The following is a 27,905-nucleotide window of genomic DNA, read 5'->3' on the forward strand; positions in this document are numbered from 1 at the left end:
AGTTGCTTATCAGCTTAAGGAGATTTTGGGCTGAGATGATGGGGTTTTCTAATTATACAATCATGTCATCTGCAAACAGAGACAATTTGACTTCCTCTTTTCCTAACTGAATACCCTTTATTTCTTTCTCTTGCCTGATTGCCCTGGCCAGAACTATGTTGAATGTACAATTAAGTTATTATTGACTGTATGACTGTAGTTACCCTGTTGTGCTATCAAGTAGTAGGTCTTACTCATTCTTTCTTTTTTTTTTTTTTTGAGATGGAATCTTGGTCTGTCGCCCAGGCTGGAGTGCAGTGGCGTGATCTCAGCTCACTACAACCTCCGTCTCCTTGGTTTGAGTGATTCTCCTGCCTCAGCCTCCCGAGTAGCTGGGATTACAGGCATGTGCCACCACACCCGGCTAATTTTTGTATTTTTTGTAGAGACGGGGTTTCACTGTTGTGGTCAGGCTGCTCTTGAACTCCTGACCTTGTGTCCGCCCACTTCATCCTCCCAAAGTGCTGGGATTACAGGTGTGAGAAACTGTGCCTGGCCTTCTTTTTTTTTTTTGTACCCATTAACCATCCCCACCTCTCCCTATTGCCCCCACCACCACCCTTCACAGCCTCTGGTAATGATCCTTCTACTCTCTAGGTCCATGAGTTCAATTGTTTTGATATTTAGATCCCACAAATAAGTGAGAACATGTGATGTTTGTGTTTCTGTGCCTGGCTTATTTCACTTAGCAAAATGTTCTCCAGTTCCATCCATGTTGTTGCAAATAACTGGATCTCATTCTGTCTTATGGTTGAATAGTAGTCCATTGTGTATATTCACCACATTTTCTTTATCCATTCATATGTTGATAGACACTTAGGTTGCTTCCAGATCTTAGCTATTGTAAACAATGCTGCAACAAACCCAGGAGTGTATATATCTCTTTAATATACTGATTTCCTTTCTTCTGGGTATATACCCAGCAGTGGGATTTCTGAATCATGTGGTAGTTCAATTTTTAGTTTTTTGAGGAACCTTCAAATTGTTCTCCATAGTGGCTGTACTAATTTACATTCCCACCAGCAGAGTACAAGGGTTCCCTTTTCTGCACATCCTCATCATCATTTGTTATTGCCTGTCTTTTGGATATAAGCCATTTTAAATGGGGGAGATGATAGCTCATTATAGTTTTGATTTGCATTTCTCTGATGATCAAAAATATTGAGCACCTTTACATATGCCTGTTTGCCATTTCTGTGTCTTCATTTGAGAAATGTCTATTCAAATTTTTTGCACATTTTTGATTAGATCATTGTATTTTTTTCCTATAGAACAGTTTGAGCTCCTTATGTATTCTGGTTATTATTCCTTTGTCAGATGGATAATTTGCAAATATTTTTTCCCATTCTCTGTGTTTTTTTTTCTTTGCTTTACTGATTGTAACCTTTGCTGTGCAGAAGCATTTTAACCTGATGAGCTCCCATTTGTCCATTTTTGTTTTAGTTACCTGTGTTTGAGGGATGTTACTAAAGAAATTTTTGCCCACACCAATGTCCTGGAGATTTTCCCCAATGTTTTCTTGTAGTAGTTTAATAGTTTGAAGTATAGATTTAAGTTTTTAATCCATTTTGATTTGATTTTTGTATATGGTGTGAGATAGGGGTCTGCTTTCATTCTTCTGCATATAGATATCTAGTTTTCCCAGTACCATTTGTTGAATAGACTGTCTTTTGCCCAGTGTATGTTTTTGGCACCTTTGTCAAAAATTCCTTCACTGTAGGTGTGCAGACTTTTTTCTGGGTTCTGTATTCTGTCTCATAGGCTGATGTGTCTGTTTTTATGTCAGAACCATGCTGTTTTAGTTACTATAGCTCTGTAGTATAATTTGAAATCAGGTAATGTGATTCTTCCTGTTTTGTTCTTTTTTGCTTAGGATAGCTTTGGCTATTCTGGGCCTTTTGTAGGTCCATATAAATTTTATGATTTTTTTCTCTGTTTCTGTGAAGAATACCATTAATATTTTGATAGTGATTGCATTGAATCTATAGATTGCTTTGGGTAGTGTGGACATTTTAACAATATTGATTCCTGCAGTCCATGAACATGGATTGTTTTTCCATTTTTTGGTGTCTTCTTCAATTTCTTTCTTCACTGTTTTATACTTTTCATTATAGAGATCTTTCACTTCTTTGGTTACTTCCTAGATATTGAATTTTATGTGTGGCTATTATAAATGGAATTACTTTAAAAATTTCTGTTTCACATTGTTCAATATTGTCATATTGAAATGCTAGTGATTTTTGTATGTTGCTTTTGTATCCTGCAACTTTACTGAAGTTGTTTATCTTCTCTCATTTATCTTCCCTCTTTTTTTCTTAGTCTGGCTAAAGTTTTGCCAATTTTGTTTAACTTTTCAAAAAACCAACCTTGTGTTTCATTGATCTTTCGTGTTTTTTTATTTCAATTTTTTTATTCTCTGATCTTTATTATTTCTTTTCTTCTACTAATTTTGGGCTTGGTTTGCTTATGCTTTTCTAGTTTAATAGTTTTAATAGTTTTCTTGTCATGTCTTTAGGTTTTTCCAAATATAGGATCATATCATCTGCAAACAAGGCTAATTTGACTTCATCCTTTCCAATTTGGATGCCTTTTATATCTTCCTCTTATCCGATTGCTCTAGCTAGGATGTCTGTTACTGCTGAATAACAGTGATGACAATGGGCATCATCCTTATCTTGTTCCAGATCTTAGAGGAAAAGCTTTCAATTTTCCCCCATTCGGTGTTGTGAGCGCAAAATATCTGAGACAGGTCTCAATCAGTTTAGAAAGTTTATTTTGTCAAGGTTAAGGATGTGCCCGTGACACAACCTCAACAGGCTGTGATAGCATGTGCCCAAAGTGGTCAGGGTACAGCTTGCTTTTATACATTTTGGGAGTCATGAGACATCAATCAGTTATGTTTAAGATGTATGTTGACGCCAGGCGCAGTGGCTTACACCTGTAGTCCCAGCACTTTGGGAGGCTGAAGCGGTGGATCACTTGAGATCAGGAGTTCAAGGCCAGCCTAGCCAACATGGTGAAACCTCATCTCTTCTAAAAATACAAAAATTAGCTGGGTATGGTGGCGTGCGCCTGTAATCACAGCTACTTGGGAGGCTGAGGCTCAAGAATCGCTTGAGGCTGGGAGGCGGAGGTTGCAGTGAGCCGAGATTGCACCACTGCCCTTGGCAGGGCAGAGCGAGACGCCATCTGAAAAAAAATAAAACAAAAAAGACATATGTTGATTCCTTCTGGAAAGGCGGGACAACTCAAAGGGAAGACTTCCAGGTTGTAGGTAGATAAGAGACAAAATGTTGCATTATTTTGAGTCCTGGCCCAGCCTTTTACTGAATACACAATTTTGTCTGACTCGCTGAATCTGCATTTTTACATAAACAGGGCAAAGGAAGCAATCAGATATCCATTTGTCTCAGGGGGATGATTTACTGCCCTGCACCTGTGAAGATAAACCATCAGTTTACATTGCAAGGGTGAAATTCAGTGGAACTGTTTCGGGGTAAAGATCTTGAGATCCACAAGGAATTTCCTTCTGAGCAAATTGTGAGGGAGGTATGTAGCTTTTTATCTTTGTAGCTATCTCATTTGGGAATAAAATGGGAGGCAGGTTTACCTGACATAGTTCCCAAGTTTACTTTTCTCTTGACTTAGTGATTTTGGGGTCCCGAGATTTATTTTCCTTTCACAGTATGATACTAGCTATGGATCTGTCATGTACAGCTTTTATTATTTTGAGGTATGTTCCTTCCATACCCAGCTATTTTTAGGGTTTTTAAAACAAGTAAATGTTGAATTTTACCTAGCCCTTTTTCAGCATCAATTGAAATGATATATGGTTTTTGTCCTTCATTCTGTTGATATGATGTATCACACTGATTGATTTGCATATGTTATTGCATCCCAGGGATAAAGCCCACTTAGTCATGATGAATGATCTTTCTAATGTATTGGTGAATTCAGTTTGCTAGTATTTTATTGAGAATTTTTGCATCAATATTCATCAGAGATATTGGCCTGTAGTTTTCTTTTTTTGATGTGTCTTTGTTTAACTTTTCCAAAAAACAACCTTGTGTTTCATTAATCTTTTGTATTTTTTAATTTCAATTTCATTTATTTCTTCTCTGATCTTTATTATTTATTTTGTTCTACTAATTTTAGGCTTGCTTTGCTCTTGCTTTTCTAGTTAAGATGCACTGTTAAATTGTTCGTAAGAAGTTCCTCTTTTTTGATGTTGGCATTTATAGCTGTAGACTTACCTGAGTACTTCTTTTGCCATATCCCATAGGTTTTGGTATATTATGTTTCCGTTATTATTTGTTTCAAGAAATTTTTAAATTTCCTTCTTAATTTCTTCATTGACCCACTGGTCATTCAGGAGAATATTGTTTTATTTCCATGTATTTGTATAGTTTCCAAAATTCCTCACGTTATTAATTTCTAGTTTTATTCCACTGTGGTCAGGGAAGATGCTTGATACTAATTCAATTTTTTTCATGTTTTAAGACTTGTTTTGAATAGTCTATCCCTGAGAATATCTGTGTGCTGAGGAAAAGAATGTGTATTCTGCAGCTCTTAGATGACATGTTCTGTAAATATTTCTTAGATAGATTTGGTCTATATTACAGATTTAGTCTTGTGAACCCCGAAAATTTGAGACAGGTTTTAGTTAATTTAGGTAAAGTTTATTTTGCCAAGGTTGATGATGCACCCATGACACAGCCTCAGGAAGTCCTGATGACATGTGCCCAAGGTGGTCAGGGCACAGGTTGGTTTTCTACATTTTAGGGAGACATGAGACATCAATCAATATGTAAGAAGTACATTAGTTCCATCCAGAAAGGCAGATATAGCTCAAAGTAAGGACCCCCATGGAGGGCTTCCAGGTCACAGGTAGGTGAGAGACAGATGGTTGCATTCTTTTGAGTTTCTGATAAGTCTTTCCCAAGAAGGCAATCAGAATATGTATCTGTCTCTGTGAACAAAGGGATGACTTGAAAAGAATGAGAAGCAGGTTTGCCCTGAGTGATTCCCAACTTGAAAGGACCCAAGATATTTTCCTTTCACAGTCTGATGTTTCTTTGTTGATTTTCTGTCTGGAAGATCTGTCCAATGCCAAAAGTGGGGTATTGAAGTATCCAACTATTATTATATTGGGGCCTATCTCTCTCTTTAGCTCTAATAATATTTCCTTTATATATCTGGGTGCTGCAGTTGGGTGCACATATGTTTAAAATTGTTATATCCTCTTGTTGAAATTACATCTTTGTCATTATGCAGTGACCTTGTCTCTTACACTTTTTGTCTTGAACTCTATTTTGTTTAGTATAAGTATAGCTATTCCTGCTCTTTTTTGGCTTCCATTAGCATGGAATATCTTTTCCCATCCATGCACTTTCAGTCTATGTGTGTCTTTATAGGTAAAGTGTGTTTCTTGTAGGTAACAGATCAATAGATCTTGGTTTTTCATGCATTCAGCTAGTCTATGGCTTTTGATTAGAGAGTTTAGTCTATTTATGTTTAATGTTAGCTTTGATAAGTAACAACTTAACTCTTGCCATTTTGTTATTTGTTGGTTGTTTTATAGTCTTTTCTTCCTTCCTTTTTTTTGTTTGGTTTTTTTTTTTTTTTTTTTTTTTTTTTTTTTTTTGAGACAGAGTCTGTCTCTGTTGCCCATGCTGGAGTGCAACAGCGTAATCTCAGCTCACTGCAACCTCCACCTCCCAGGTTCAAGCAATTCTCCTGCCTCAGCCTCCCAAGTAGCTGAGACTACAGATGTGTGCCACCACACCCAGCTAATTTTTGTATTTTTAGTAGAGACGGGATTTCACCATGTTGGCTAGGCTGGTCTCAAACTCCTGACCTCAAGTGATCCACCCGCCTTGGCTTCCCAAAGTGCTGAAATTATAGGCATGAGCCACTGCGTCTGGCCTCTTCCTTCTTTCTTTCCTTCCTGTCTTCCTTTAGTTAAAATGATTTTCTCTGGGGATGTGATTTAGTTTCTTTCTATTTTTTGTGTATTCATTGTATGTTTTTTGGTTTGAGGTTATTATGCAGTTTATAGATACTCTTACAACCCCTTATTTTACCTGATAACAACTTAACACTGCATAAACAAGCAAAAAGAAAACTAATAAAAACTCTATGTTTTAACTTCATCCCCCCCGCCTACTGTTTCACTTTTTGTTGTTTCTATTTATGTCCTATTATACTGACTATGTCTTGAAAAGTTGTAGGCATTATTTTTGATTGGTTCATCATTTATTCCTTCTACTTAGAATAAGAGTAGTTTGCATTCCACATTTACAGTGTTATCATATTCTATGTTTTTTGTGTACTTACTATTACCAGTGAATTTTGTACCTTCTGATTATTTCTTATTGCTCATTATCCTTTTCTTTCTGACTGAAGTTCTCCCTTTAGCTTTTCTAATAGGACAAGTCTGGTGTTGATGAAATCCCTCAGTGTTTGTTTGTCTGGGAAAGTTTTTATTTCTCCTTCATGTTTGAAGGATATTTTTGCAAGATATATTTTTCTAAGATAAAAGTTTTTTTCCTTTAACACTTTTAAGATGTCATACCACTCACTCCTAACCTGAAAAGGTTTCCACTGAAAAGTCCTCTGCCAGATGTATTGGAGCTGTATTGTATGCTATTTGTTTCTTTTCTTTTGCTGCTCTTAGGATTGTTTCTTTATCCTTGACCTTTGGGAGTTTTATTATTAAATGCCTTAAGGTAGTCTCTTTGGGTTAAATCTGCATGGTGATCTACAAGCTTCTTGTACTTGGATAGTGATATCTAAGTTTGAGAAGTTCTCTGTTATCACTTTCAATAAACTTCTACCCTTATGTCTTCCTCTGTCTCATCTTTACAGCCAATAACTATTAAATTTGCTTTTTTGAGGTGATTTTCTAGATCCTGTGTGTATGCTTCATTGTTTTTTATCCTTTTTTCTTTTGTCTCCTCTGACTGTGTTTTCAAATAGCCTGTCTTCAAGCTCACTAATTCTTCTGATTGATCAGTTTTGCTATTAAGTGACTTGGGTGCATTCTTCAGTATGCCAACTGCATTTTTCAAGTCCAGAATTTTGGCTTGATTCTGTTTGATTATTTCAATCTCTTTGTTAAATTTATCTGATAGAATTCTGGATTCCTTTTCTGTATTATCTTGAATTTCTTTGAATTTCCTCAACACAGCTATTTTAAATTCTCTGTCTGAAAAGTCACATAGCTCTGTTTTCCAAGATTGGTCTCTAGTGCCTTATTTAGTTCTGTAGCAGGATGAGCTGCGGACAAAACCCCTCAAACACTGAGATAGTGAAGGGAGTGGCTTTAATCAGCTGGGAGCATCAGCAGGCTAGTGTCTTAAAATCTGATCTCATCAGGTGCTCAACTTCTGCCCCTTTTAAGGGCTCACAACTCTAAGGGGGTCCGCATGAGATGGCCGTGATCGATTGAGCAAGCCAGGGGAGTACATGACAGGGGCTGCGAGCACCAGTGGTCAGAGTAAAACAGAACAGAATGGGAGGTTTCATAATGTCCTTCCATACAATGTCTGGAATCTATAGATAACAACACTTGCTAGGTCAGGGGTCGAATTTTAACTACCAGGCTTATGTCAGGCAGGCCTAGGCCTGGTTTTGGGTCTGGTTCCTAGGTGCTGGGCTACCTGCCTTTAGTTTTGCTTCTCTTTCATTTTCTGAGTATAAAATAATATAAAACAATATGAGAGGCTCTCTGTCTTCCCTCATTTCCCCCCTTTGAGACTCTCACCTTTTATTAGTGGGAGTTCTCACTCTTATTTTTGCTACTTATGTCTTCTTGTGCAATACATTGATAGTGATTCATATAGTATAGTTGTGCTGAAGCATTTTGGTGAACTAAGTAGCGATGAAGCTTTTTATCATTTGAAGAAGTACAGGTGGCAACCAAGGGAGCAGTAAGCAGGTTCTTATTGCTATTATAACTTCTATTATAAGAGTTTTAAATCCTCCTAGTGCTGGGAGCTAATTTCTAAACATGGCCCTAGGATCAAATCCATGCCATACTTGCATGGGCACATGTGTCAGTTTTGTTATATCTTTAACTATGTCTTCAACTACTTACCCCTGATCTTCTATGTATAGACAGCAATTAGTAAGGTTAAATTTTCCACAAACCCTTCCTTCAGCTGCTAGCAGGTAGTCGAGAGCTAGTCTATTTTGATAGATAGCATTCTTCATCTGAGTTTCTTGCCGGGCTAGAACAGTCAAGGCTTGACCAGTTTTATTAGTGATGATTTCTAAAACAGCTTACAACCGTATGATTCGGTTGAGCATGTAAATGGGGGTCCGGTATCCCTGTGAGCTGTCTTGTGCCTAAGTAGCAGGCCTATAATATTGTATGATTATCTTAGGGGGCTATTCATTATTTTTCAGTTTTTTTATAGCTATGCTTTTCTTTTTGTGGGAAGCATAGACAGGGAAGTCCAAGAGTTCACCTGTTTTTATGGGCAGTAGGAAGAAAGATGGTTTAATAGTGCTAATAACACAACTAACTGTCCACTGTTCAGGCAGCTTAGCCTAGGTTCTATGTCCATATATCCAGTATAGCCTAGTGGAGGCCATCTAGTTCCAGTGGGATTCTGGGTGGGCTTAAACAGTCTGCAACTTTGGAAATTTACTGAATGGATTTTTATCTGTGTGGTTTGAACTCCACCATGTAACTGTTTTTGTGGTACCATTATACAGTTTTTGTCCTAGGCAACTAAGTCATCTTACAAAATGAGTGAATTCTTTCCGTTTTCTAGCTATGCAGTGTTGTCTAGTAATTGATACTTTTAGAACCTAGAAATGATCGGGGTGATTCTTTAGGGCCAGGAATTCACCAGGAACTGGGTCTGTAGGCACTGATTCTCAGGCTTCTTATGGCCATTGATCTTCTATTACAGTTCCTCCATGAACATAACATTTAGAGACTGGGCTACATTCCTTGGATAGAATAGCATTATGCAAACAAGTTTCTTTTAGAGTCCTGGTACACTTATAATAACCATAAAATAATAGGACTGTAGCAATCTTTTGTCCTGCCTCGGTGACTTGATGTATATACTGGGAACAGTCCTCAGTCTGAGGAAGGTCAGTTGAAGTCCTTACTGTATAAGTCCAAATTTTAAGGAGAATGAGTCCTGCGATGAATTTCTTCATGCTTTGGCCATGCATGGACCAGTCAGCTTCCGGGTGTGACTGAAGCAGGGCTTGTTGTCTTCAGAGTCACTTTACGGGGGTTGGCGAAACTGCTCCCATCCACATACAGCTCCCAGTCTATTGATGTTTAAGGATGGTCTCGGATGTTGGGCCCGCTAGAATAAACTGAGTCCAATACCTCTACACAGTTATGTTTAACTGGGCTCTCTGATACCAAGAGTAAGGTCACAGGGTTTAGGGTGTTGCAAACTTCAATGGTTATGCAGGGATTTTCACAGAGCAAGCTTTGGTATCTAGTTAGTCTAGCATTCATTAGCTAATGATGTCCTTTGGTATTTATTAAAATCACCACAGCATGGGGGGACTTTTTGTTTAGGTTTTGCCTAAGAGTTAGCTTATCTGCTTCTTGTGCTAACAAGGCTGTTACTGCCAGGGCCCTTAGACATGGGGGTCAGCCTTTGGAAACCTCCTCTAGTTGTTTTGAGAGATAGGCCACTGGCCTTGGCCAGGGCCCTACTGTCTGGGTTAAAACTCCAACTGCCATTTTTTTTTTTTTGACACATGGAGTGTAAAAAGTTTTGTCAGGTCAGGTAGCCCCAGGACTGGGGCAGACCTGAGTTTTTCTTTTAACTCATGAAAAGCTTGTTGCTGTTGGTTGTAATAGATGTAGTTTATCTAATTTACATTTTTTTTTTTTTTTTTTTTTTTTTTTTTTTTTGAGACGGAGTCTCGCTCTGTCGCCCACGCTGGAGTGCTGGAGTGCAGTGGCGCAATCTCGGCTCACTGCAAGCTCCGCCTCCCGGGTTCACGCCATTCTCCTGCCTCAGCCTCCCGAGTAGCTGGGACTACAGGCGCCCGCCACTGCGCCCGGCTAATTTTTTCTATTTTTAGTAGAGACGGGGTTTCACCATGGTCTCGATCTCCTGACCTTGTGATCCGCCCGCCTCGGCCTCCCAAAGTGCTGGGATTACAGGCGTGAGCCACCTACATTTTTATTAACTGTCACCCACTAAAATATTGACTTAAATCCCGTAGCTATTTGATTTCAAGCTTTAAATTGATCTGGTATTCCTCATGGGACTCCAATTGCGTCTAAATGGATGTGAGAGTTGAAAGACCTATAAGGGGCTTCTCTCACTTTATGATGTCTTATTTTTCCTCCCTCTGGTTGATGAAACGCCAGGGTAAAAGGGATAGCCTATTGGACTAAAGTATGAGTGCCGCTCTAGTTGTTCAGCAGAGTGCCCAGTAAAGGTCCACCACAATACCACCACACATCCACTTGGGGATGAACAACGGCTGACTGATTGATAAGCTCTTGAAAATTCTTAAGCTCATCGCATCCCTTCAGGTCTCCAAGGAATGCTAAGTTTCCTTCCTGTCATGAGAGACACGAAGTGAACTTAGTGCTGGGAGACAGAGACTGGATGGCCCTCGGGGGCTGACCCACAGGGTGCCAGACTTTGGGATATAGCAGAGAGAGCTTGGCATGACTTATTACTCCAGGTTGTAGAATCCTGGAAAAGAGCTACCATGCAGCCCATGCCTGGTCGACTGCAGGACCACCTTAGTGGAAGGGGGACAATCAGGGCCTCTGGCCTGCCATGTGCACAAGCATAACAATTGTTTTTGTTTAAAGTGCAGATGGAATATTTGATCCGTTTCAGCCAGGCATTTGCATCTTGCTATGCTGTCTTAATTGCCAAAGTTTGTTTTAAGTTTTTAACTTTTATGATCTTCTAGTAAAATAAATGTTTCCTTTAGCACCTATTTTTATTAGTTTTTAAACCAAAGAAAGCCAAATACCATTTTACATTTAACAATGCTTTTTGTATGATTTTTATACTAAATAAGCTAAATTTTACCTTTGTATTAGTCTGTTGTTAATGTTGAACTTAATTTTAATAAAACCTTGTAGACATATTTATCTAATTTTTAATGTTTGACCATAAGGTAAGATTTTATAGACTCTTTTTAACCTTTTATAATTTTTGTTAAAGAGTAGTTTGGTGCTTTAAGAAAAACCTGTTGCATTTTTACCTTAATGTCTAGTTCACAGAAAAACTGGATGATACCTTTTTAACTTTAGCTAATATGTTTACACACACAATTTTCTTTATAATTAATGTTTTAAAACTTCTTAAACTTTCAAAACAATATTTTCTTAACCTTTTAATGTAGGTAAAAATCTTACACCTCCTTATAATCCTTTTACCAAAGGTATATTTTACTTTCCTTATACACCTTGCACATAAACTGTTTCTTCAGTAGTACTCAGGAGGCCTTATTACTTTTACACAACATTTTTTGAATAAAATTTTTTATAACATTTTTTCTTTCACAACTTTTGCAGACAATTCTTCAACATGTCTCAACTTTCTGACTTATTACAAACTTTTTTTCTTTAAACAACCAGTTAATTTATTTCAGGACAAGAATTTACCATATAACACTCTTTTTACATAAATTCTGTCTCCCCCTTTTTTTCCTTTTGTTTTGTTTTGTTTTTTTTTTTTTTTTTTTGAAGATAGCCATTCTTGGTTTTTTAAAGCAAACTTTCTTTATGTCTGTGGACTAGACTGTCTAAGGCCACAAGATTAGAAGTTACTATAATACATGTTACACTGTTAACTTTTGTTGAAAACCTTGTAAGTTTGGGATTTCATTTATCCTTTGCTATTAATAAGACCTTGTTTAGTCTAAATTAACTTAGAATTGGTATAGATGGCCTTTTTGTTTATTTTTTATTTTTTCCTGTTAGCAAAACAGCTGCCACTACAGATGGAATGCATCTGGGCCATCCGCGGGTTACTGCGTTAAGGATTTTTGATAGGAAGGCCTCAGTGCTTTCAGGATATGCCCTTGTTTACACTGACAACAAATTGGCATTAGAGTATTACAGAGTTACAGAAAATAATTATCAATTATAGGTTTTAAATTTACCTTGGCTTTTAAAGGAATAGGGTATACTGGTTTTTTCTTAACTACTTGTCTATTTCTCTTTCTCTTTTTCTTTCTCTCTTTCTCTTTCTCTTTTTCTTTCTCTCTTTGACTTCTGTCTCTCTTTCTCTCTGACTTTCCTTTTGCCTCTGTCTCTTCCTCTCTTTCTGCCTCTCTCTTTCTCTCTCTCTTTTCTTGACTCCTTCTTTGGTCTCTCTGTCTTTTCCTCTCTCTCTTTGCCTCTTTTTCTCTCTGTCACTTTCCTCTCTTTCTCTCTGCTGGTCTTTCCTTGCCTCTGCCAACCACTTATGCTGCTGTTCTCTTAACTACTGTGGGGGGGAAGTGTGTCTAAAACCAGTTGTAACTGTCTGTGTATGGAAACTGGTCTGGGTACCCTGGCTTACAGGTTACCTTGTGCCATACCTTTGAAACAAGGGATCTGTCCAGCCTTCCTTCTGATGGCCAATCCACCTCTAATGCTGGCCAGTCTATTTCACACAAAGTTCTAAGTTTTCCTGGTGTCATAGTAACACCGTAATCTCCCTTAAATCCTTTCTTGAAGTTTTTCAACATAGTTCCTAGTTGGGCAGGCTTACTTTGTGCCTGACCCATGTCTCCTCTAGACAAAACACCATGCTTACACCACATGCACACTACAAAACAAAGAACGGGTAAAAAGGGCACACACATACTTTTACAGTTTATTCCAAACCAGAATCGAAACCAAAATCAGAATATAAAGAAATCCAAGCCAGGTCAAAACCAAAACCAAAGTATCAGGCAATACAAGTCAAGTCAAAAACAAAAACCAAAGTGCAGGTACAGGCACATCGTGGGTGATCAGGCCACGCTTCCACTCAAATGGAGTAGGCAAGTTCCCAAGACCAGTCCTGTCAAGCAATTCAAACCAAGTCAAAACCGAAACCAAAGTGCCAATAAAGGCATGCCATGGTTGATCAGGCCCCGCTTCCACTCAAATGGAGTGGGCAAGTTCCAAAGACTAGTCTTACCAAGTTTTAGATGTCTGAACTCCAAGCGCCAGTTCCTTCCCTGTGTTCAGCCACTGCATTGATCCTCCATGGGGACATGCCACACACTGCTCTGGCGAGGTGTCCCACCAGGGCAAATGCCTACCCAGGAGCACTCTCAGGATCCGCGTTGCTCAGACTGGTCGGAGTGCCCTGCAGGGATGTCCCACAGGCCAAGCTAAAGCCACCTAAGGAGCTGCCTGGACCATCTGCCAATCACCTCGCTTCCCAGTCAGGGAACCAAGAAATGTAGCAGGACGAGCAGCGGACCAAACCCCTCAGACACCAAGATAGTGAAGGGAGTGGCTTTAATCAGCTGGGAGCATCGACAGGCTAGCGTCTTAAAATCTGAGCTCATCAGGTGCTCAACTTCTATCCCCTTTTAAGGGCTCACAACTCTAAGGGGGTCTGCATGAGAGGGTTGTGATCGATTGAGCAAACCGGGGGGTACGTGACAGGGGCTGCGAGCACCAGTGGTCAGAGTAAAACAGAACAGAATGGGAGGTTTCATAATGTCCTTCCATACAATGTCTGGAATCTATAGATAACAACACTTGCCAGGTCAGGGGTCGAATTTTAACTACCAGGCTTAGGTCAGGCAGGCCTAGGCCTGGTTTCAGGTCTGGTTCTTCGGTTTCGGGTCTGGTTCCTAGGTGCCAGGCTACCTGCCTTTAGTTTTGATTCTCTTTCCTTTTCTGAGTATAAAACAATGTGAGAGGGTCTCTCTCTTCCCTCAGTTCATTTGGTGAGGTCATGTTTTCCTGGACGGTGTTGATGCTAGTAGATGTTCTTCAGTGTCTGGGCATTGATGACTTAGGCATTTATTGTAGTCTTCATTGTCAGGGCTTATTTGTACCTGGCCTTCTTGGAAAGGTTTTCCAGATATTTGAAGGACTTGGGTATTATAATCTAAGCTATATCTGCTTAGGGCGCACTCCAAACCCAGTAATACTGTGGTTCTTGCAGACTCATAGAGGTACTGCCTTGATGGTCATGGACAAGATATGGGAGAATTCTCTGGATTACCAGGCAAGGACTCTTGTTCTCTTCCTTTACTTTCTCTCAAACAAAGAGTCTCTCTCTGTGTTCTGAGCCACCTAAAGCTAGGGTGGAGTAACCCAAGCACCCCTGTGGCCACAACTACTATGACTGTGCTGGGTCAGACCTGAACCCAGCATGGCACTTGGACTCACCCAATGCCTGCTATATTCACTTCCTGGCTACTGCCTGTGTTTGCTCTACTCCCTGGGACTCTACAATCAGCCAGTAGCAAAGCCAGTCAGGCCTGTGTCCTTCCTTTCAGGGCAGTGAGGTCCCCCAGGCCCTGGTTGGGTCTAGAGGTGCCATATGGGAGTCAGGGACTAGAGTCAAAAACCTTAGACGTCTATCTGATGTTCTCTTGCACTGCAGATGAGCCGGCACTCAAACCACAAGATGCAGTCCTTCCCACTTTTCCCTCCCCTTTCTAAAGACAGAGGAGCCTGACTCCATAGCCACCACCACCCCAGGTCACAGAGTACTGCCAGAATACTGCTGATGCCCCTTAAGGCACAAGGTTTCTTAAGTCAGTTTGTGGTGGATGCTGCCTGGCCTGAGACCCACCCTTTAGGGCTGGGCTCCTCTCTGGCCCAGGGCAGGTCCAGAAATGCCATCCAAGAGTCAAATCCTGGAATCAGGGACCCCAAGAGACCCCTTAGTGCTCTATCCTCCTATGCCTGTGCTGGTACCTAAGGTGAAAGACAAAGTCCCCTTTAGTTTTCCCTCTGCTTTTCTCAAACAGGGAGTTTTTTCCGATAGCCACCACAACTGATAATGTGCTGAGTCTCACCTGAAGCCAGCAAGTCTCAGAGACTCATGCAAGGCCCTTGATGTAGTACCTGGGTATCACTGCTGGTTGTTCAGGTCCCAAGGGCTCTTCAGTTAGCAGGTTATGAATGCTGGCAGTTTTGGGTCCTGTCCTTCAAGTCGGGGGTTCCCTTCTGGCTCTGAATATGTCTAGAAATGACATCTAAAGGAACTAGGACCTGGAATGGGGGCCTCATGACTCTGACCTGTGCCCTGTCCTGCTGTGGTTGAGCTGTTATTCTCCTCAAGCAAAAAGAAGGGATATCTTTTGGAGCCTCAAGATGTGCAGCATGGGGTTAGGTGAGGGTGATGCCAGCACGCCTTTGGCTGCCCCAACTGGTGTCTCAGTATGTCATGTGCCCACCCAGTTCACTGTCTCTGGGCCTAGTTCAGCTCTAGGACTCACCTAAGGGTTTCAGTCCTTATGGCCTACACTGCCTTTCAAGTTTACTTGGAGACAGAGGGCACTGTAGCCCTCAGTGGCGAGGTTTGCAGAAACTCAATTCAGACCAATGGAATGGGCATTTCCCCTCTGGCTTGGGCTAATTTAAATGTTCCCTCTGTGGCTGGACATCAACTGAGTTTAGTCTGGTTTTCCTTTCTGCTCTAACAGGACAGCACTGAGTTCAGTGCCTCAAAACTGCTGTGTTCTCCCTCTCTCAGTGCCCAGAGATGCTCTCTGCCCCACTCTGCCACTTCTGGGGTGTAGGGGAGGGGTGGCGTTAGTGACTCAGGACTGTTTTTGCTTTTTTGTGTTTGTTTGTTTGTTTTTTACCTCTTCTGTGCTTCTTTCAGTGGTGTGAAGTTAAAACCAGGTACTATGAGTCTCACCTGATTTTGGGTTCTTATGAAGGTGTTTTTTTTCTATGTAGATAGTTGTTAACTTGTGTTTGGGGATGATCGATGGAGCCTTCTATTCTGCTATTTTGCTGTGCCTCTCTAATTCAAATATGTGGTTAACTTTTATAGGGGTTCCATGAACATTTGAAAAGAATATATGTTGTTTATAGCAGGAGTCCCCACCCCCAGGCCATGGACCAGTACGGGTTCATGGCCCATTAGGATCCAGGCCGCACAGCAGGAGGTGAGCGGCAGGCTGGCAAGTGAAGCTTCATCTGTGTTTACAGCCACTCTCCATCACTCACATTACTGCCTGAGTTCCACCTCCTTTCAGATCAGTGGCAGCACTAGCTTCTCATTGGAGAGCGAACTCTATTGTGAACTGCACATGCAAGGGATCTAGGTTGCGTGCTTCTTATGAGAATCTAATGCCTGATGATCTGTCACTATCTCCCACCATCCTAAGATGGAACTGTCTAGATGCAGGAAAACAAGCTAAGGGCTCCCACTGATTCTACATTATGGTGAGTTGTGTAATTATTTATATATAACAATGTAATAATGATAGAAATAAAGTACACAATAAATGTAATGCACTTGAGTCGTCCCAAAACCATCCCCCTCCCCAGTCTATGGAAAAATTGTCTTCCATAAAACCAGTCCCTGGTGCCAAAAAGGATTGGGACCACTGCTTCATAGCATATGAAGTTGTACACCTGAGTATGAAATAAAATTTATAAATTATATTATTCAGATTATACCTTTTTCTGACCACTTAATTTTTTTACTGCTATGTTGTTTGACATGTAAGCATCCTCTTACCCCATAGAACTTTACTGCGATGTGAATATTTTATCCCTTTCAGTTCTAATTCATCATTTTTACCTTGAATTCTGTGTTTGCAGTTAACATTACCATTGCTACTTAATTTTGTTTGTATTTCTTAGACATATATTTTCTCATCTCTTTATTTTCTATATTGTTAAGACTTTTTGTTTGACGTGTTTTGTTTTGAACAATAACTTAGTGATGTTTTCTTTTACCCCAATCTGATTATGTTTGTCTCTTTATAGAGAAATTTAATACATTCACATTTGTTGTGGTATTTGTATTTTATTTGGTCCCTATTGCTTTTTGCAGAGTAGAGGGTGAACTGGCGGGAAGTAAGGTTTTCTTTTTTTCTTTTCTGTCTTGCTGTATTGATCAAATTTTCTTTATTTGTCTCCCTTCCTGCTAGAGATTGAGAAGTTCTACTACTCAGTTTCCCCTACCCCCAAAATAATACATGAGTATATAATTTCTAAGGCAAAACTTTAAAAATCACAGTTGCCACATAGGTGCCATAATTTAGCTATGCATAGAATGCTGCAGTCTATGATCTTTTTCTCTCAGAGTTCTGTAAGTGTTACCTCACAATATTCTGACATTTAGGGTTGACGATAATCACATTCTCTTTCTTTTGAAGATAACATTTTTTTTTTTTTTTGACATAGAAATTCTAAAGCTTTTCTCTTTATTTTTGGAAATTTTTTTTCAATGCCCAACTCTTTGTCTTATATTTTCCCCTTAAGCTTTGGAAAAATTATTTGCAAATGTTCTCATTTACTAATTTTGATGTTTGAAAGATTCATGCCACTATGCATTGCTTCAGTGTATAGTAGACTTTGCACTGAGTTTTTATTTGGATAATCAACTTTTTCATTTCCATAGTTTCTTGTTTTCATATTTCACCTTTTTAAATAAAAGCCTGCTATTTTATAATCAATGTACGTTTTTAACTTTTTAACATTTTTGTTGGAGTATAATTGACATGTAATGAACTGTATATGTTTAAAATATATAGTTTGATATGTTTTGACATATGTATGAAACTGTGAACCATGAAACTATCACCACAGTCAAGATAATGAACATATGTGTCCCTTACCAAAGTTTCCTGATGCTCTTTTTTAATCATTCCTGCCTCTACTGTCTTTAGGAAACCATGGATCTGCTTTCTGTCACTATAAATTAGTTTGTATTTTGTAGAATTTTAAGTAAGTAGAATTATATTATGTACTCTTTTTAAAAACATATTTCTAGGCCAGGTTCAGTGACTCACGCCTGTAATCCCAGCACTTTGGGAGGCTAAGGTGGAAAGATTGCTTGAGGCCAGGAGTTCCAGACCAGCCTGGGCAACATGGTGAAATCCCATCTCTACAAAAAAATCTAATAATTAGCCAGGCATAGTGGCCTGTGGCTGTGGTTCCAGCTACTCAGGAGGCTAAGGCAGGGGGATCTCATGAGCCCAGGGCATAGAGGCTCCAGTGAGCCATATTCACACCACTGTACTCCAGCCTGGACAACAGAGCAAGACCCTGTCTCAAAAAATAAATAAAGAAAGAATTTTTTAAATTAAATAAATACAAATGGAAACATATAGCCTGGCATGATGGCTCATGCCTGTAGTCCCAGCTACTCAGGAGGTGAGGCAGGAGGATCACCTGAGCCTAGGAGGTCGAGGTTGCAGTGAGCCAAGATCAAGCCACTGCACTCCAGTCTGGGCAACACAGTGAGACTCTGTCCTCAAAATAAATAAATTTAATTTTAAAATTTCTAAATGAAAATTTCAAACATACAGAAAAATAGAGAACAATATAATGAACTACAGTACATCTATTACCTACATTTATAATATTGTTTTGGTGGTTCATGTATCTAATTTTTAAAAGTAAATTGGCTTTATTTTTAAGTTTTTGTAAGTTTTTCTAATTAATAGACTTTATAAACTGATATGGTTTGGATTTGTGTCCTCACCCAAATCCTATGTCAAGTTGTAATCCCCAGTGTTGGAGGAGGGGCCTGGTGGGAGGTGACTGGTTCATGGGGGCAGATTTCCCCCTAGCTGTTATCATGATAGTGAGTGAGTTCTCACGAGATCTGGCTGTTTAAAGTGTGTAGCACCTTCCACTTCACTCTTCTACTCTGGCCATGTAAGACGTGACTCCTTCCTCTACCTTCCGCCATGATTATAAGTTTCCTGAGGCGTCCTCAGCCATGCTTCCTGTACAGCCTGCAGAACCCTATGCGAATTAAGCCTCTTTTCTTTGTAAATTACCCAGTCTCAGGTAGTTCTATGCAAGAACAAACTAATACATAAACCTGAACAGCAGTTTTAGGTTTACAGAAAAATAGAGCCAATATTATAATGAATTCTTATAGATGCCCTTTGCCCTGCATACATTTTCCCCATTATTAACATTTGCAATAGTGTGGTATATTTGATACAAGTAGTGAACCAATATTGATATGTTATTATTGACTAAAGTCCATACTTTACATTAGGGTACATCCTTTGTGTTGCACAGTTCTCTGGGTTTTAACTGTGTACTTTTTGTTTGTTTGATGACTTTCACTTACTATAATTATTTCAGGATTCATTCATGTTTTTATGTGTATCATGTGTTTGTTCCTTTTTGTTCTACCTTTTGTATATTCACATGTTTAGGGACATTTGAGTGTTTCCAACTTGGAACAAATTCAGATAAAGCTGCTGTGAACATTCATGTGTAAGCCTTTGTGTACACATATGCTTTGGGAAAATATCTAGAAGTGGAATGACTGGGTTATATGGTCAGAGTACGTTTAACTTTCTGAGAAATTGGAAAACTGTTTTTCCAAAATAGTCATACTATTTTTCATTCCGACCAGCAGTGTATGAGTTCTGGTTGTTCGACATCTTTGTCAATATCTGGGATTGTCAGTCTTTAATTTTAGTCATCTTAACAGGTGTGTTTGATATCTCAGTTTTTAAATTTGTATTTCTCTAATAATTAATGGTGATGAACATATTTCTTATTCTTATTGTCTATCTGTATATCACACATGGTAAAGTACCCATTTTCACATCTTTTGTCCATTTTTGTATTGTCTTTTTTTTATTACTCTGTTTTGAGAGCTCTTTATATATTCTGGATATAAGTCCTTTATCAGATATAAGATTTAAAAATTGTTTTCTCTTTCTCTTAACATCGTCTTTCAAAGACCAGAAGCTTTTAATTTTGATGAAGTTCAACTTACCAATTTTTTAGTGGATCAAGATTTTGGTATTGTATCTGATAACTCTTCGCGTGACCCAAGGAGACAAAAATACTTTATGGTTTTTTTCCAGAAATTGTATCTTTTTATGTTTTATTTACATTTAGGTTTGTGATTCATTTTGAGATAATTTTTGTATGTGGAGTAAGATATGGATTCAGCTTTATGATTTTTGCATATGGATATCCATTTGTTCTTGCACCATTTGTTGAAAAGAATATTCTTCCTCCACTGATTTATCTTTGTACCTTTATCAAAAATTATTTGACCAGGCTGGGCTTGGTGGCTCATGCCTGTAATCCCAGCACTTTGGGAAGCCAAGGATCACTTGAGGCCAGGAGTTCCAGACCAGCTAGGAGTTTGAGGCCTCTCTAGAGATAGGGAGACCTTGTCTCTTTGAAAAAAAAAAAAAAAAAAGTCATGGTGACACACATCTGTGGCTGCAGCTACTCAAGAGACTGAGGTAGGAGGACCTTTTAAACCTGGGAGGTAAAGGGTACAGTGAGCCATGACTGTGCCACTACACTCCAGTGAGGCTCTGTCTCAAATTTAAAAAATTGGCCAGGCACAGTGGCTCATGCCTGTAATCCCAGCTCTTTGAGAGGCTGAGGTGGGTGGATCACTTGAGGTCAGAAGTTCGAAACCAGCCTGGCCAACATGGTAAAACCCATCTCTACTAAAAAAAAAAAAAAAAAAAAAAAAATTAGCCAGGCATGGTGGCGGGCACCTGTAATCCCAGCTACTTGGGAGGCTGAGGCAGGAGAATTGCTTGAACCCAGGAGGCGGAGGTTGCAGCGAGCCAAGATCACACCACTGCACTCCAGCCTGGGTGACAAAGCGAGACTCCATCTCAAAAAAAAAATAAAATAAAACTGACTAGGTATGTTTGGTTCTATTTCTGATCCCACTCTGTATTCTGTTTTGTTAGTCTGTATGTTTGTCACTATACCAGTACTACACTGTTTTGATTACTGTGCTTTTTTTTTTTTTTGGAGACAGGGTCTCTGTATTGCCCAGGCTGGCATGCAGTAGCACGATTACAGCCCACTGCAGCCTCAACCTCCAGGGCTTAAGTGATCCTCCCACCTCAGCCTCTCAAGTAGCTGGGACTACAGCCATGTGCCACCACGCCTGGCTAATTTTTTATTATTTGTAGAAACAGTGTCTCCCTATGTTGCCCAGGGTGGTCTCGAGCTCCTGTCCTCAAGCGATCCTCGTACCTCAGCCTCCTAAAGTGTTGGGATTACAGGTGTAAGCCTCTGTGCCCAGCCTACTGTAGCTTTATAATAAAACTTAAAATAAGATGGTATTAGTAGTCCTCCAACTTAGTTTCTGTTTTTCAAACTTGTTTGATTCTTCTAGGTCCTCTACAGTTTTAGAATATATATAATGAGCTATGCATAGTTTTTATTGCAGAATAGAAGTTGATTCATTATGAATAAATCAGTTATTCTTTAGTCTCAGGATTAAAACAAAACAATGTAAAAGAAAAAACTTCATGTGTCACATTTTAGGTAGACAGATATTTTCTAGCTAGGTAAATAATGTCAATATTCTGTGCCACATGAGGACTCAGCATAGAATTATGATTGCATTTTTATATAAGTTAAGGTTATTTGGTTCAAGGCAGCAGAAATGAAATGGGGATTTATTGGGAAAATGCTGGGGTAGCTCATCAAAGTGGAGGGTGAGCTGCAAGATACAGGGTAGCTCTGAGAACCTTTATACATTCAACGTAAGTACTCACTGTCTTCGTGATTCTATTAGTCTTTCTCCTTTGTGTCTCTCTGGGATTTTATTTTCCTAGGCTATTTCATGTAGTGGAGTCCATGGTCTCCAAGAAGAGGAACTTTCTCTACCAGCTCCACTAAGAAAAATTTTGGAAAGGAATCTGATTAGCTCAGCCTGGGCCACTTTCATTACTAAATTAGTCACCATTATTAGGGAAATGGAAAACTTTAATTGGTGAGCTCTGGAGTTTAATGTGAGAAAGTTTTCCCAAAGGAAGGGATTACTGTTGTCAGAAGTACGGAAAGTAGTTGTTGGGTACACAAACCCAATGGATATTCACTACCATGTACTACACACAGCTGAGAGAGAGAACTATTTGATGACTTAAAGCAATAGATAGCAGTTGGTGGGCTTTCTGAAATTCTCCTTGATACATACCATGTACCCTGTTTTTCCTATTAAAAAAAGAAAAAAAAAACTAATCTATTCTCCTTAGGCTATGCGGCATATTATATATAACATGTAAAAGTTGCCAGTATTTACATCTTGGTCTTATATGTGAGAAATTATTGCTGATACTGTTTTGTTTAAATATTATATGGCAGTCCATAATCTTCATTCATATTTTTCTCTACTTTCTCCTTTAGGGTGCTGGAAATGTAAACAAGAATAGACTGTTCATTCCTGATGGCTTTTAGTCTATACTAACATATTGTTTGTCATGGCATCCGAGACTGAAAAGACCCATGCTTTACTGCAGACTTGTAGCACTGAATCTCTTATTTCCAGCCTTGGTCTGGGGGTATTTTGCCTCGTAGCTGACAGACTTCTTCAGTTTTCTACAATTCAGCAAAATGACTGGCTTCGTGCTCTCTCAGATAATGCCGTACATTGTGTAATTGGCATGTGGTCATGGGCAGTAGTCATTGGAATCAAGAAGAAGACTGACTTCGGAGAAATCATTTTAGCTGGATTTTTAGCCTCTGTTATTGATGTAGACCACTTTTTTCTAGCTGGATCCATGTCTTTAAAGGTAAAAAGCATAGGCTTAATTTTCCTGGTCTTTAATTTCCTTAGCACTATTTTGCTAATCTTTACAGCATCATTTAGAACTAGAGAGGATTTGTCTTAAAATAGGAAACACATTCATTTAACCTTTTTGATCACTTAGTACTTCCCTAAAGATGCACACACATACGTTGCTAATCAAATTATTTGCCATCACAAACTGCTATGGATTCACATAGAGCAAAGACCCATGAACTGTATGTACCTAAAGAGTTCAGTGCTGGCTTACAGAGGATGTGTTTAGCCAGGTCTTGAAGAAAGTATTAGCAAACCGGCTTAAATTAACAGGGGTCATTCTCAAGGCTGTCCTAGTTCTTTTTTTTTTTTTTTTTTTGAGGCGGAGTCTTCACTCTGTCACCCAGGCTGAAGTGCAGTGGCTGGATCTCGGCTCACTGCAAGCTCCGCCTCCCGGGTTAGCGCCATTCTCCTGCCTCAGCCTCCCGAGTAGCTGGGACTACAGGCACCCGCCACTGCGCCCGGCTAATTTTTTGTATTTTAGTAGAGACGGGGTTTCACCGTGTTAGCCAGGATGGTCTCGATCTCCTGACCTCGTGATCCGCCCGCCTCAGCCTCCCAAAGTGCAGGGATTACAGGCGTGAGCCACCGCGCCCGGCTCCTAGTTCTTTTTGTATCAGTGTACTTTCTTCAGGAGCACACTTAGTATTTCCCCCTTATTCTTTATGTTTTACAGTTAGTATGCAGCTCCTAAGTACTCCATAAAAGTTGAATAACTTTAAGATGATTCCCAGTCCTGAGGAATGACTTGAACAGATTAATTCCCCCAGTCCCTTTTGAGGCCAAAGGCATGTATTTCGATTGGACTGGCTAGAACTCAGTCCCTTGTGGAGAAATTGAGGAATTTCATTGAGGCATTCAGAAGTTTAGTTATACAGCTCACAAATGAACTAAACTTAAAATGTTGGTTCAGATAATATTTTCTAAATGTCAGAAGATTTGCCTACATTTTATGTGTTTATGGTCTATAAACATTTCAGGAAAGAAATCTAAACTCATAGAGCAAGGACTTTCTGTTTCATTCACCCCTGGCCTAGAACAATGCCTGGCTTACCTAGTAGATATTCAGGAAATACGAGAAAAGTGAATGAGAAATATTCACTTTTTCCTATTATATGTCGGGTACCAGGTATTTCTCAGAAATTGTTTCACTTATTTAGAAATTTAATCAGTAAAGAATCAGTAATTGCTAATTAAAGACAAACTTTTGTGCTATAGGTAGAGTTAACATATCATTTTGTTTAATATTGAAATAAGAAGACTTGAGTTTGAATTCTGGTTTTTTGGTGTTAGCAGAGTACTTTCCTTTTTTTTAGTTTTATTTTAAATTTTTATGGATTTAGGGCCACAAGCACAGTTGTATAACATGTATGTATTGCATAGTGGCAAAGTCTGAGCTTTTAGTGTACCCATCACTCTAATGCTATACAAACAGTATTTTATCTCTCACCTCTTCTCACCCTCCCACCTCTTGGAGTCTTCAGTGTCTGTTATTCCACTCTGTATGTCCATGTGTACCCGTTGTTTAGCTCTCGCTTACAAGTGAGAACATGTGGTTTTTTAACTTACTATTTGTGCATCATTTCACTAAGGATAATGTCCTCCAGTTCCATCCATGTTGCTGTAAAAGACATGATTTTATTATTTTGTATGGCCAAGTAGTATTCCCTCCAATGTCTATTATTCTACTCTATATGTCCATGTGTACCCATTGTTCAGCTCTCGCTTACAAGTGAGAACACGTGGTTTTTTACTTGCTGTTTCTGCGTCATTTCACTAAGGATAATGGCCTCCAGTTCCATCCATAAAATCAGACACGATTTTATGATTTTTGTATGGGCAAGTAGTGTTCCATGGTGTGATTATATATCACATTTTAATCCAATCATCCACTGATGAACACTTAGGTTAATTCCATGACTTTGCTATTGTATATAGTGCTGTGATAATCATACAAGTGCACACATTTTTTATATAATGATTTCTTTTTTTTTTTTTTTGAGATAGGGTCTTGCTGTGATGCCCAGGCTGGAGTGCAGTGGTGTGATCACGGCTCACTGCAGCATCAACCTCTTGGGCTCAGGCGATTCTCCCACCTCAGCCTCCTGAGTATCTGGGACCATAGTTCACATGCCACCGTGCCAGGCTAATTTTTTAAAAATTATTTGTAGAGGCAGGGTCTCCCTATGTTGCCCAGTCTGGTCTCAAACTCTTGGGCTCAAGTGATCCTCCTGCCTCAACCTCCCAAAGTGCTGGGATTACAGGCATGAGCCAGTGTGCCTGGCAATGATTTATTTTATATAATAACTTATTTTCCTTTTGGAAGATATTCAGTAGTGGGATTGCTGGATCAAAAGGTAGTTCTACTTTTAGTTCTTTGAGAAATCTCATACTGTTTTCAGTAATTTATATTCCCACCAACAATGTATAAGTGTTCCCTTTTCTCTGCATCCTTGCCAACATCTGTTGGTTTTTGACTTCTTGTTAATAGCCATTCTGATGGTATATGATGGCATCTCATTGTGGTTTTAATTTGCATTTCTCTGATTATTAGTGATATGGAACATTTTTTCATGTTTGTTGGCTGCTTATTTGTCGTCTTTTGAAAAATGTCTGTTCATGTCCTTTGCCCACTTTTTGATGGGGTTGTTTTTTCTTGTTGAGTTGTTTGAGTTCCTTGTAGATTCTGGATATGAGCCCTTTGGCAAAAGAACCCTATTTTCTCCCATCCTGTAGGTTGTCTGTTTACTCTGTTGATTATTTCCTTTGCTGTACAGAAGCTCTTCAGTTTAATTAAGTTACCTTTTCTTCTTTAAGTTTTAACTTCTTCATCTGTAATATGTGTATTATAACATTACTTACCTTGTGGGGTTGTTGTGAGGCTTAAGTAAGCATGATAAGTGACATGGCCTGGTAAATATTAACAGTAAATGGTCCAGGCGCGGTGGCTCACGCCTGTAATCCCAACACTTTGGGAGGCTGAGGTGGGCGGATCACGAGGTCAAGAGATCAAGACCATCCTGGCCAACAAGGTGAAATCCTGTCTCTACTAAAAATACAAAAAATATTAGCCAGGCGTAGTGGCAGGTGCCTGTAATCCCAGCTACTTGGGAGGTTGAGGCCAGAGAATTGCTTGAACCTGGGAGGCGTAGGTTGCAATGAGCTGAGATCATGCCATTGCACTCCAGCCTGGGCAAAAAGAGCGAAACTCTGTCTCCAAAAAAAAAAAAAAAAGGAAAAAACAATAAATGTTAGAGATTGGGATAAGTTATGAAGCATTATAAAATATGTGATTCATAAATGTATTCATCTAGAATTTATTCTTTTATAATTTTTAAAGGCATTTGGGCTGCATTCACTTAGAAGCACTATTGTTAAGAATATGAGCTATAGAGTTAGACAGAACCAGGATCAAATCCCAGCTATGTCACTCATTAACTGCACAGTATGGGGGAAGTGACTAGCCTCACTACCTCAGTCTCCTCTGCTGTAAAATGCTACCTACCATATAGAGTTGTTATAAGGATCAAATGAGATAGTGCACATAAAGTACAGCATAGTGCTAGTATTAATCATTATTTTTGAATTAAGTATTAAAATATTTTACATTCACCATAAGGTGGTATGTGATTATCAGTAATAAATATCAAACCTGAATAAGTATTCATGGCAGTAATCTATTTTTACTTCTGTGATTCTATGATAATTCCATTTTCTTTCGTTATTCATCATTTTTCTATTAATAAAAAAATCAAAGGCCAGGCACAGTGGCTCATGCCTATAACCCCAACACTGGGAGGCTAAGATGGGAGGATCACTTGAGGTCAGGAGTTGAAGAGCAACTTGGGCAACAGAGTAAGACTCCATCTCTACAAAAAATAAAAAAACTAGCCAGGCATGGTGGTGTATGCCTATAGTTCCACCTAATCAGGAGGCTGAGGCAAGAGGAGCACCTGAGCCCAGGAGTTTGAGATTACAGTGAGCTAAGATTGTGCCACTATACGCCAGCCTGGGCTTTGAGACAGCACAGGTCTCTGTCTAAAAAAAAAAAAAAAAAGCTACATTGATATTTTAGAAATCAGCAAACAACAAGAATTTCCAGTTTCTTTTTTAGCAGCTATTAATATAAATAGATGTTAATTCACAAATAATAATGTAAAGAATCAGTATGGCTGTGAATATATCCAGAACATAACTCAACATCAGGTTATTGCTTTCTTGCAAGTAGTGATTACCATAGGCTCCTTAATCCCATCATATTGAAAATGTTATACTTCCTATTAAAAGTGTCACCAGTCTTTCCAATCAGTTCTATGATTTATATTTTACTAATATAAACTAAACCTTTATTACTATAAACTAAACCTTTTTAGTTTATAGGATTATAAAGGATTATAAACTAAACCTTTATTACTATAGTACATAAAAGTACTTTTGTTGGGGGGAGAAATCTGATGCCAGTGTAATACTATTGCCTTTGCAAGTTATTTTACCTTTTGCGTAGAGGCCTTAAAAAACTGTTCTTTTATCATTATTACAGTAACAGCTCTACTAAATTGTCTTGAAGCTTATCGAGTCAGTTTTTTAAGCTGGGCTCTTGTAATAGATTCCCATTTTTATTTTTAGTTTTCTTAGATCATAGCTTTAAATACTGGTTCCATTCTATTCCTTTGTTTTTCTTTAGGGACTTCAATTATACATATGTTGTTTCTTTTTGCCTGTATTCTATTTCAGCCATTTTCTACCTGACTGTTTTTACTCTTTTTCTCATACTATTTTTATTTTCTTGGTTAGTTTCCTGCATTTTTTTTCTTTTCTTTTCTTTCTTGAGACAGAGTCTTGCTCTGTTGCCCAGTTTGGAGTGCAGTGGTGCAATCTCAGCTCACTGCAACCTCTGCCTCCTATGTTCAAGGGATTCTCATGCCTCAGCCTCCTGAGTAGCTGGGATATGGTGGCATGCATCACCATACCCAGCTAATTTTTGTATTAATTTTTTCAATGCACCTTATTAAACTTTCATTTGACCTATTCTCCCTTGGACACATTACAATATAGTCATTTATTAGATTGTTTTTGTTTTTTTCCATACTGAGTTTAATCAATTATTATCTTTTTTTAAATCTTTTTTTTTTTCCATTTTTGAAC

At 38.9% G+C, this 27,905-nt stretch overlaps 1 protein-coding gene across 5 annotated transcripts in view; it reads left to right on the forward strand.

Moving 5' to 3' along the window:
• TMEM267 (transmembrane protein 267) overlaps positions 1 to 27,905 on the forward strand; it is a 57,494-nt gene that overhangs the window by 17,193 nt on the left and 12,396 nt on the right. For 3 of the 5 annotated variants that reach the window (XM_073014773.1, XM_007961518.3, XM_073014771.1), the window contains exon 4: positions 22,325 to 22,710. In XM_073014773.1, coding sequence (XP_072870874.1) covers positions 22,399 to 22,710 — 312 coding nt within the window. In that variant the 5' untranslated portion in view covers positions 22,325 to 22,398. Of the gene's footprint in view, positions 1 to 3,417; positions 3,589 to 11,778; positions 16,394 to 22,324; positions 22,711 to 27,905 lie in introns of those variants that run through there. The other 2 variants (XM_037990800.2, XM_073014772.1) reach the window with 2 other exon arrangements.

This window comes from Chlorocebus sabaeus, chromosome 4 (genome assembly GCF_047675955.1).
Source record: "Chlorocebus sabaeus isolate Y175 chromosome 4, mChlSab1.0.hap1, whole genome shotgun sequence".
Taxonomy (NCBI): Eukaryota; Metazoa; Chordata; class Mammalia; order Primates; family Cercopithecidae; genus Chlorocebus; species Chlorocebus sabaeus.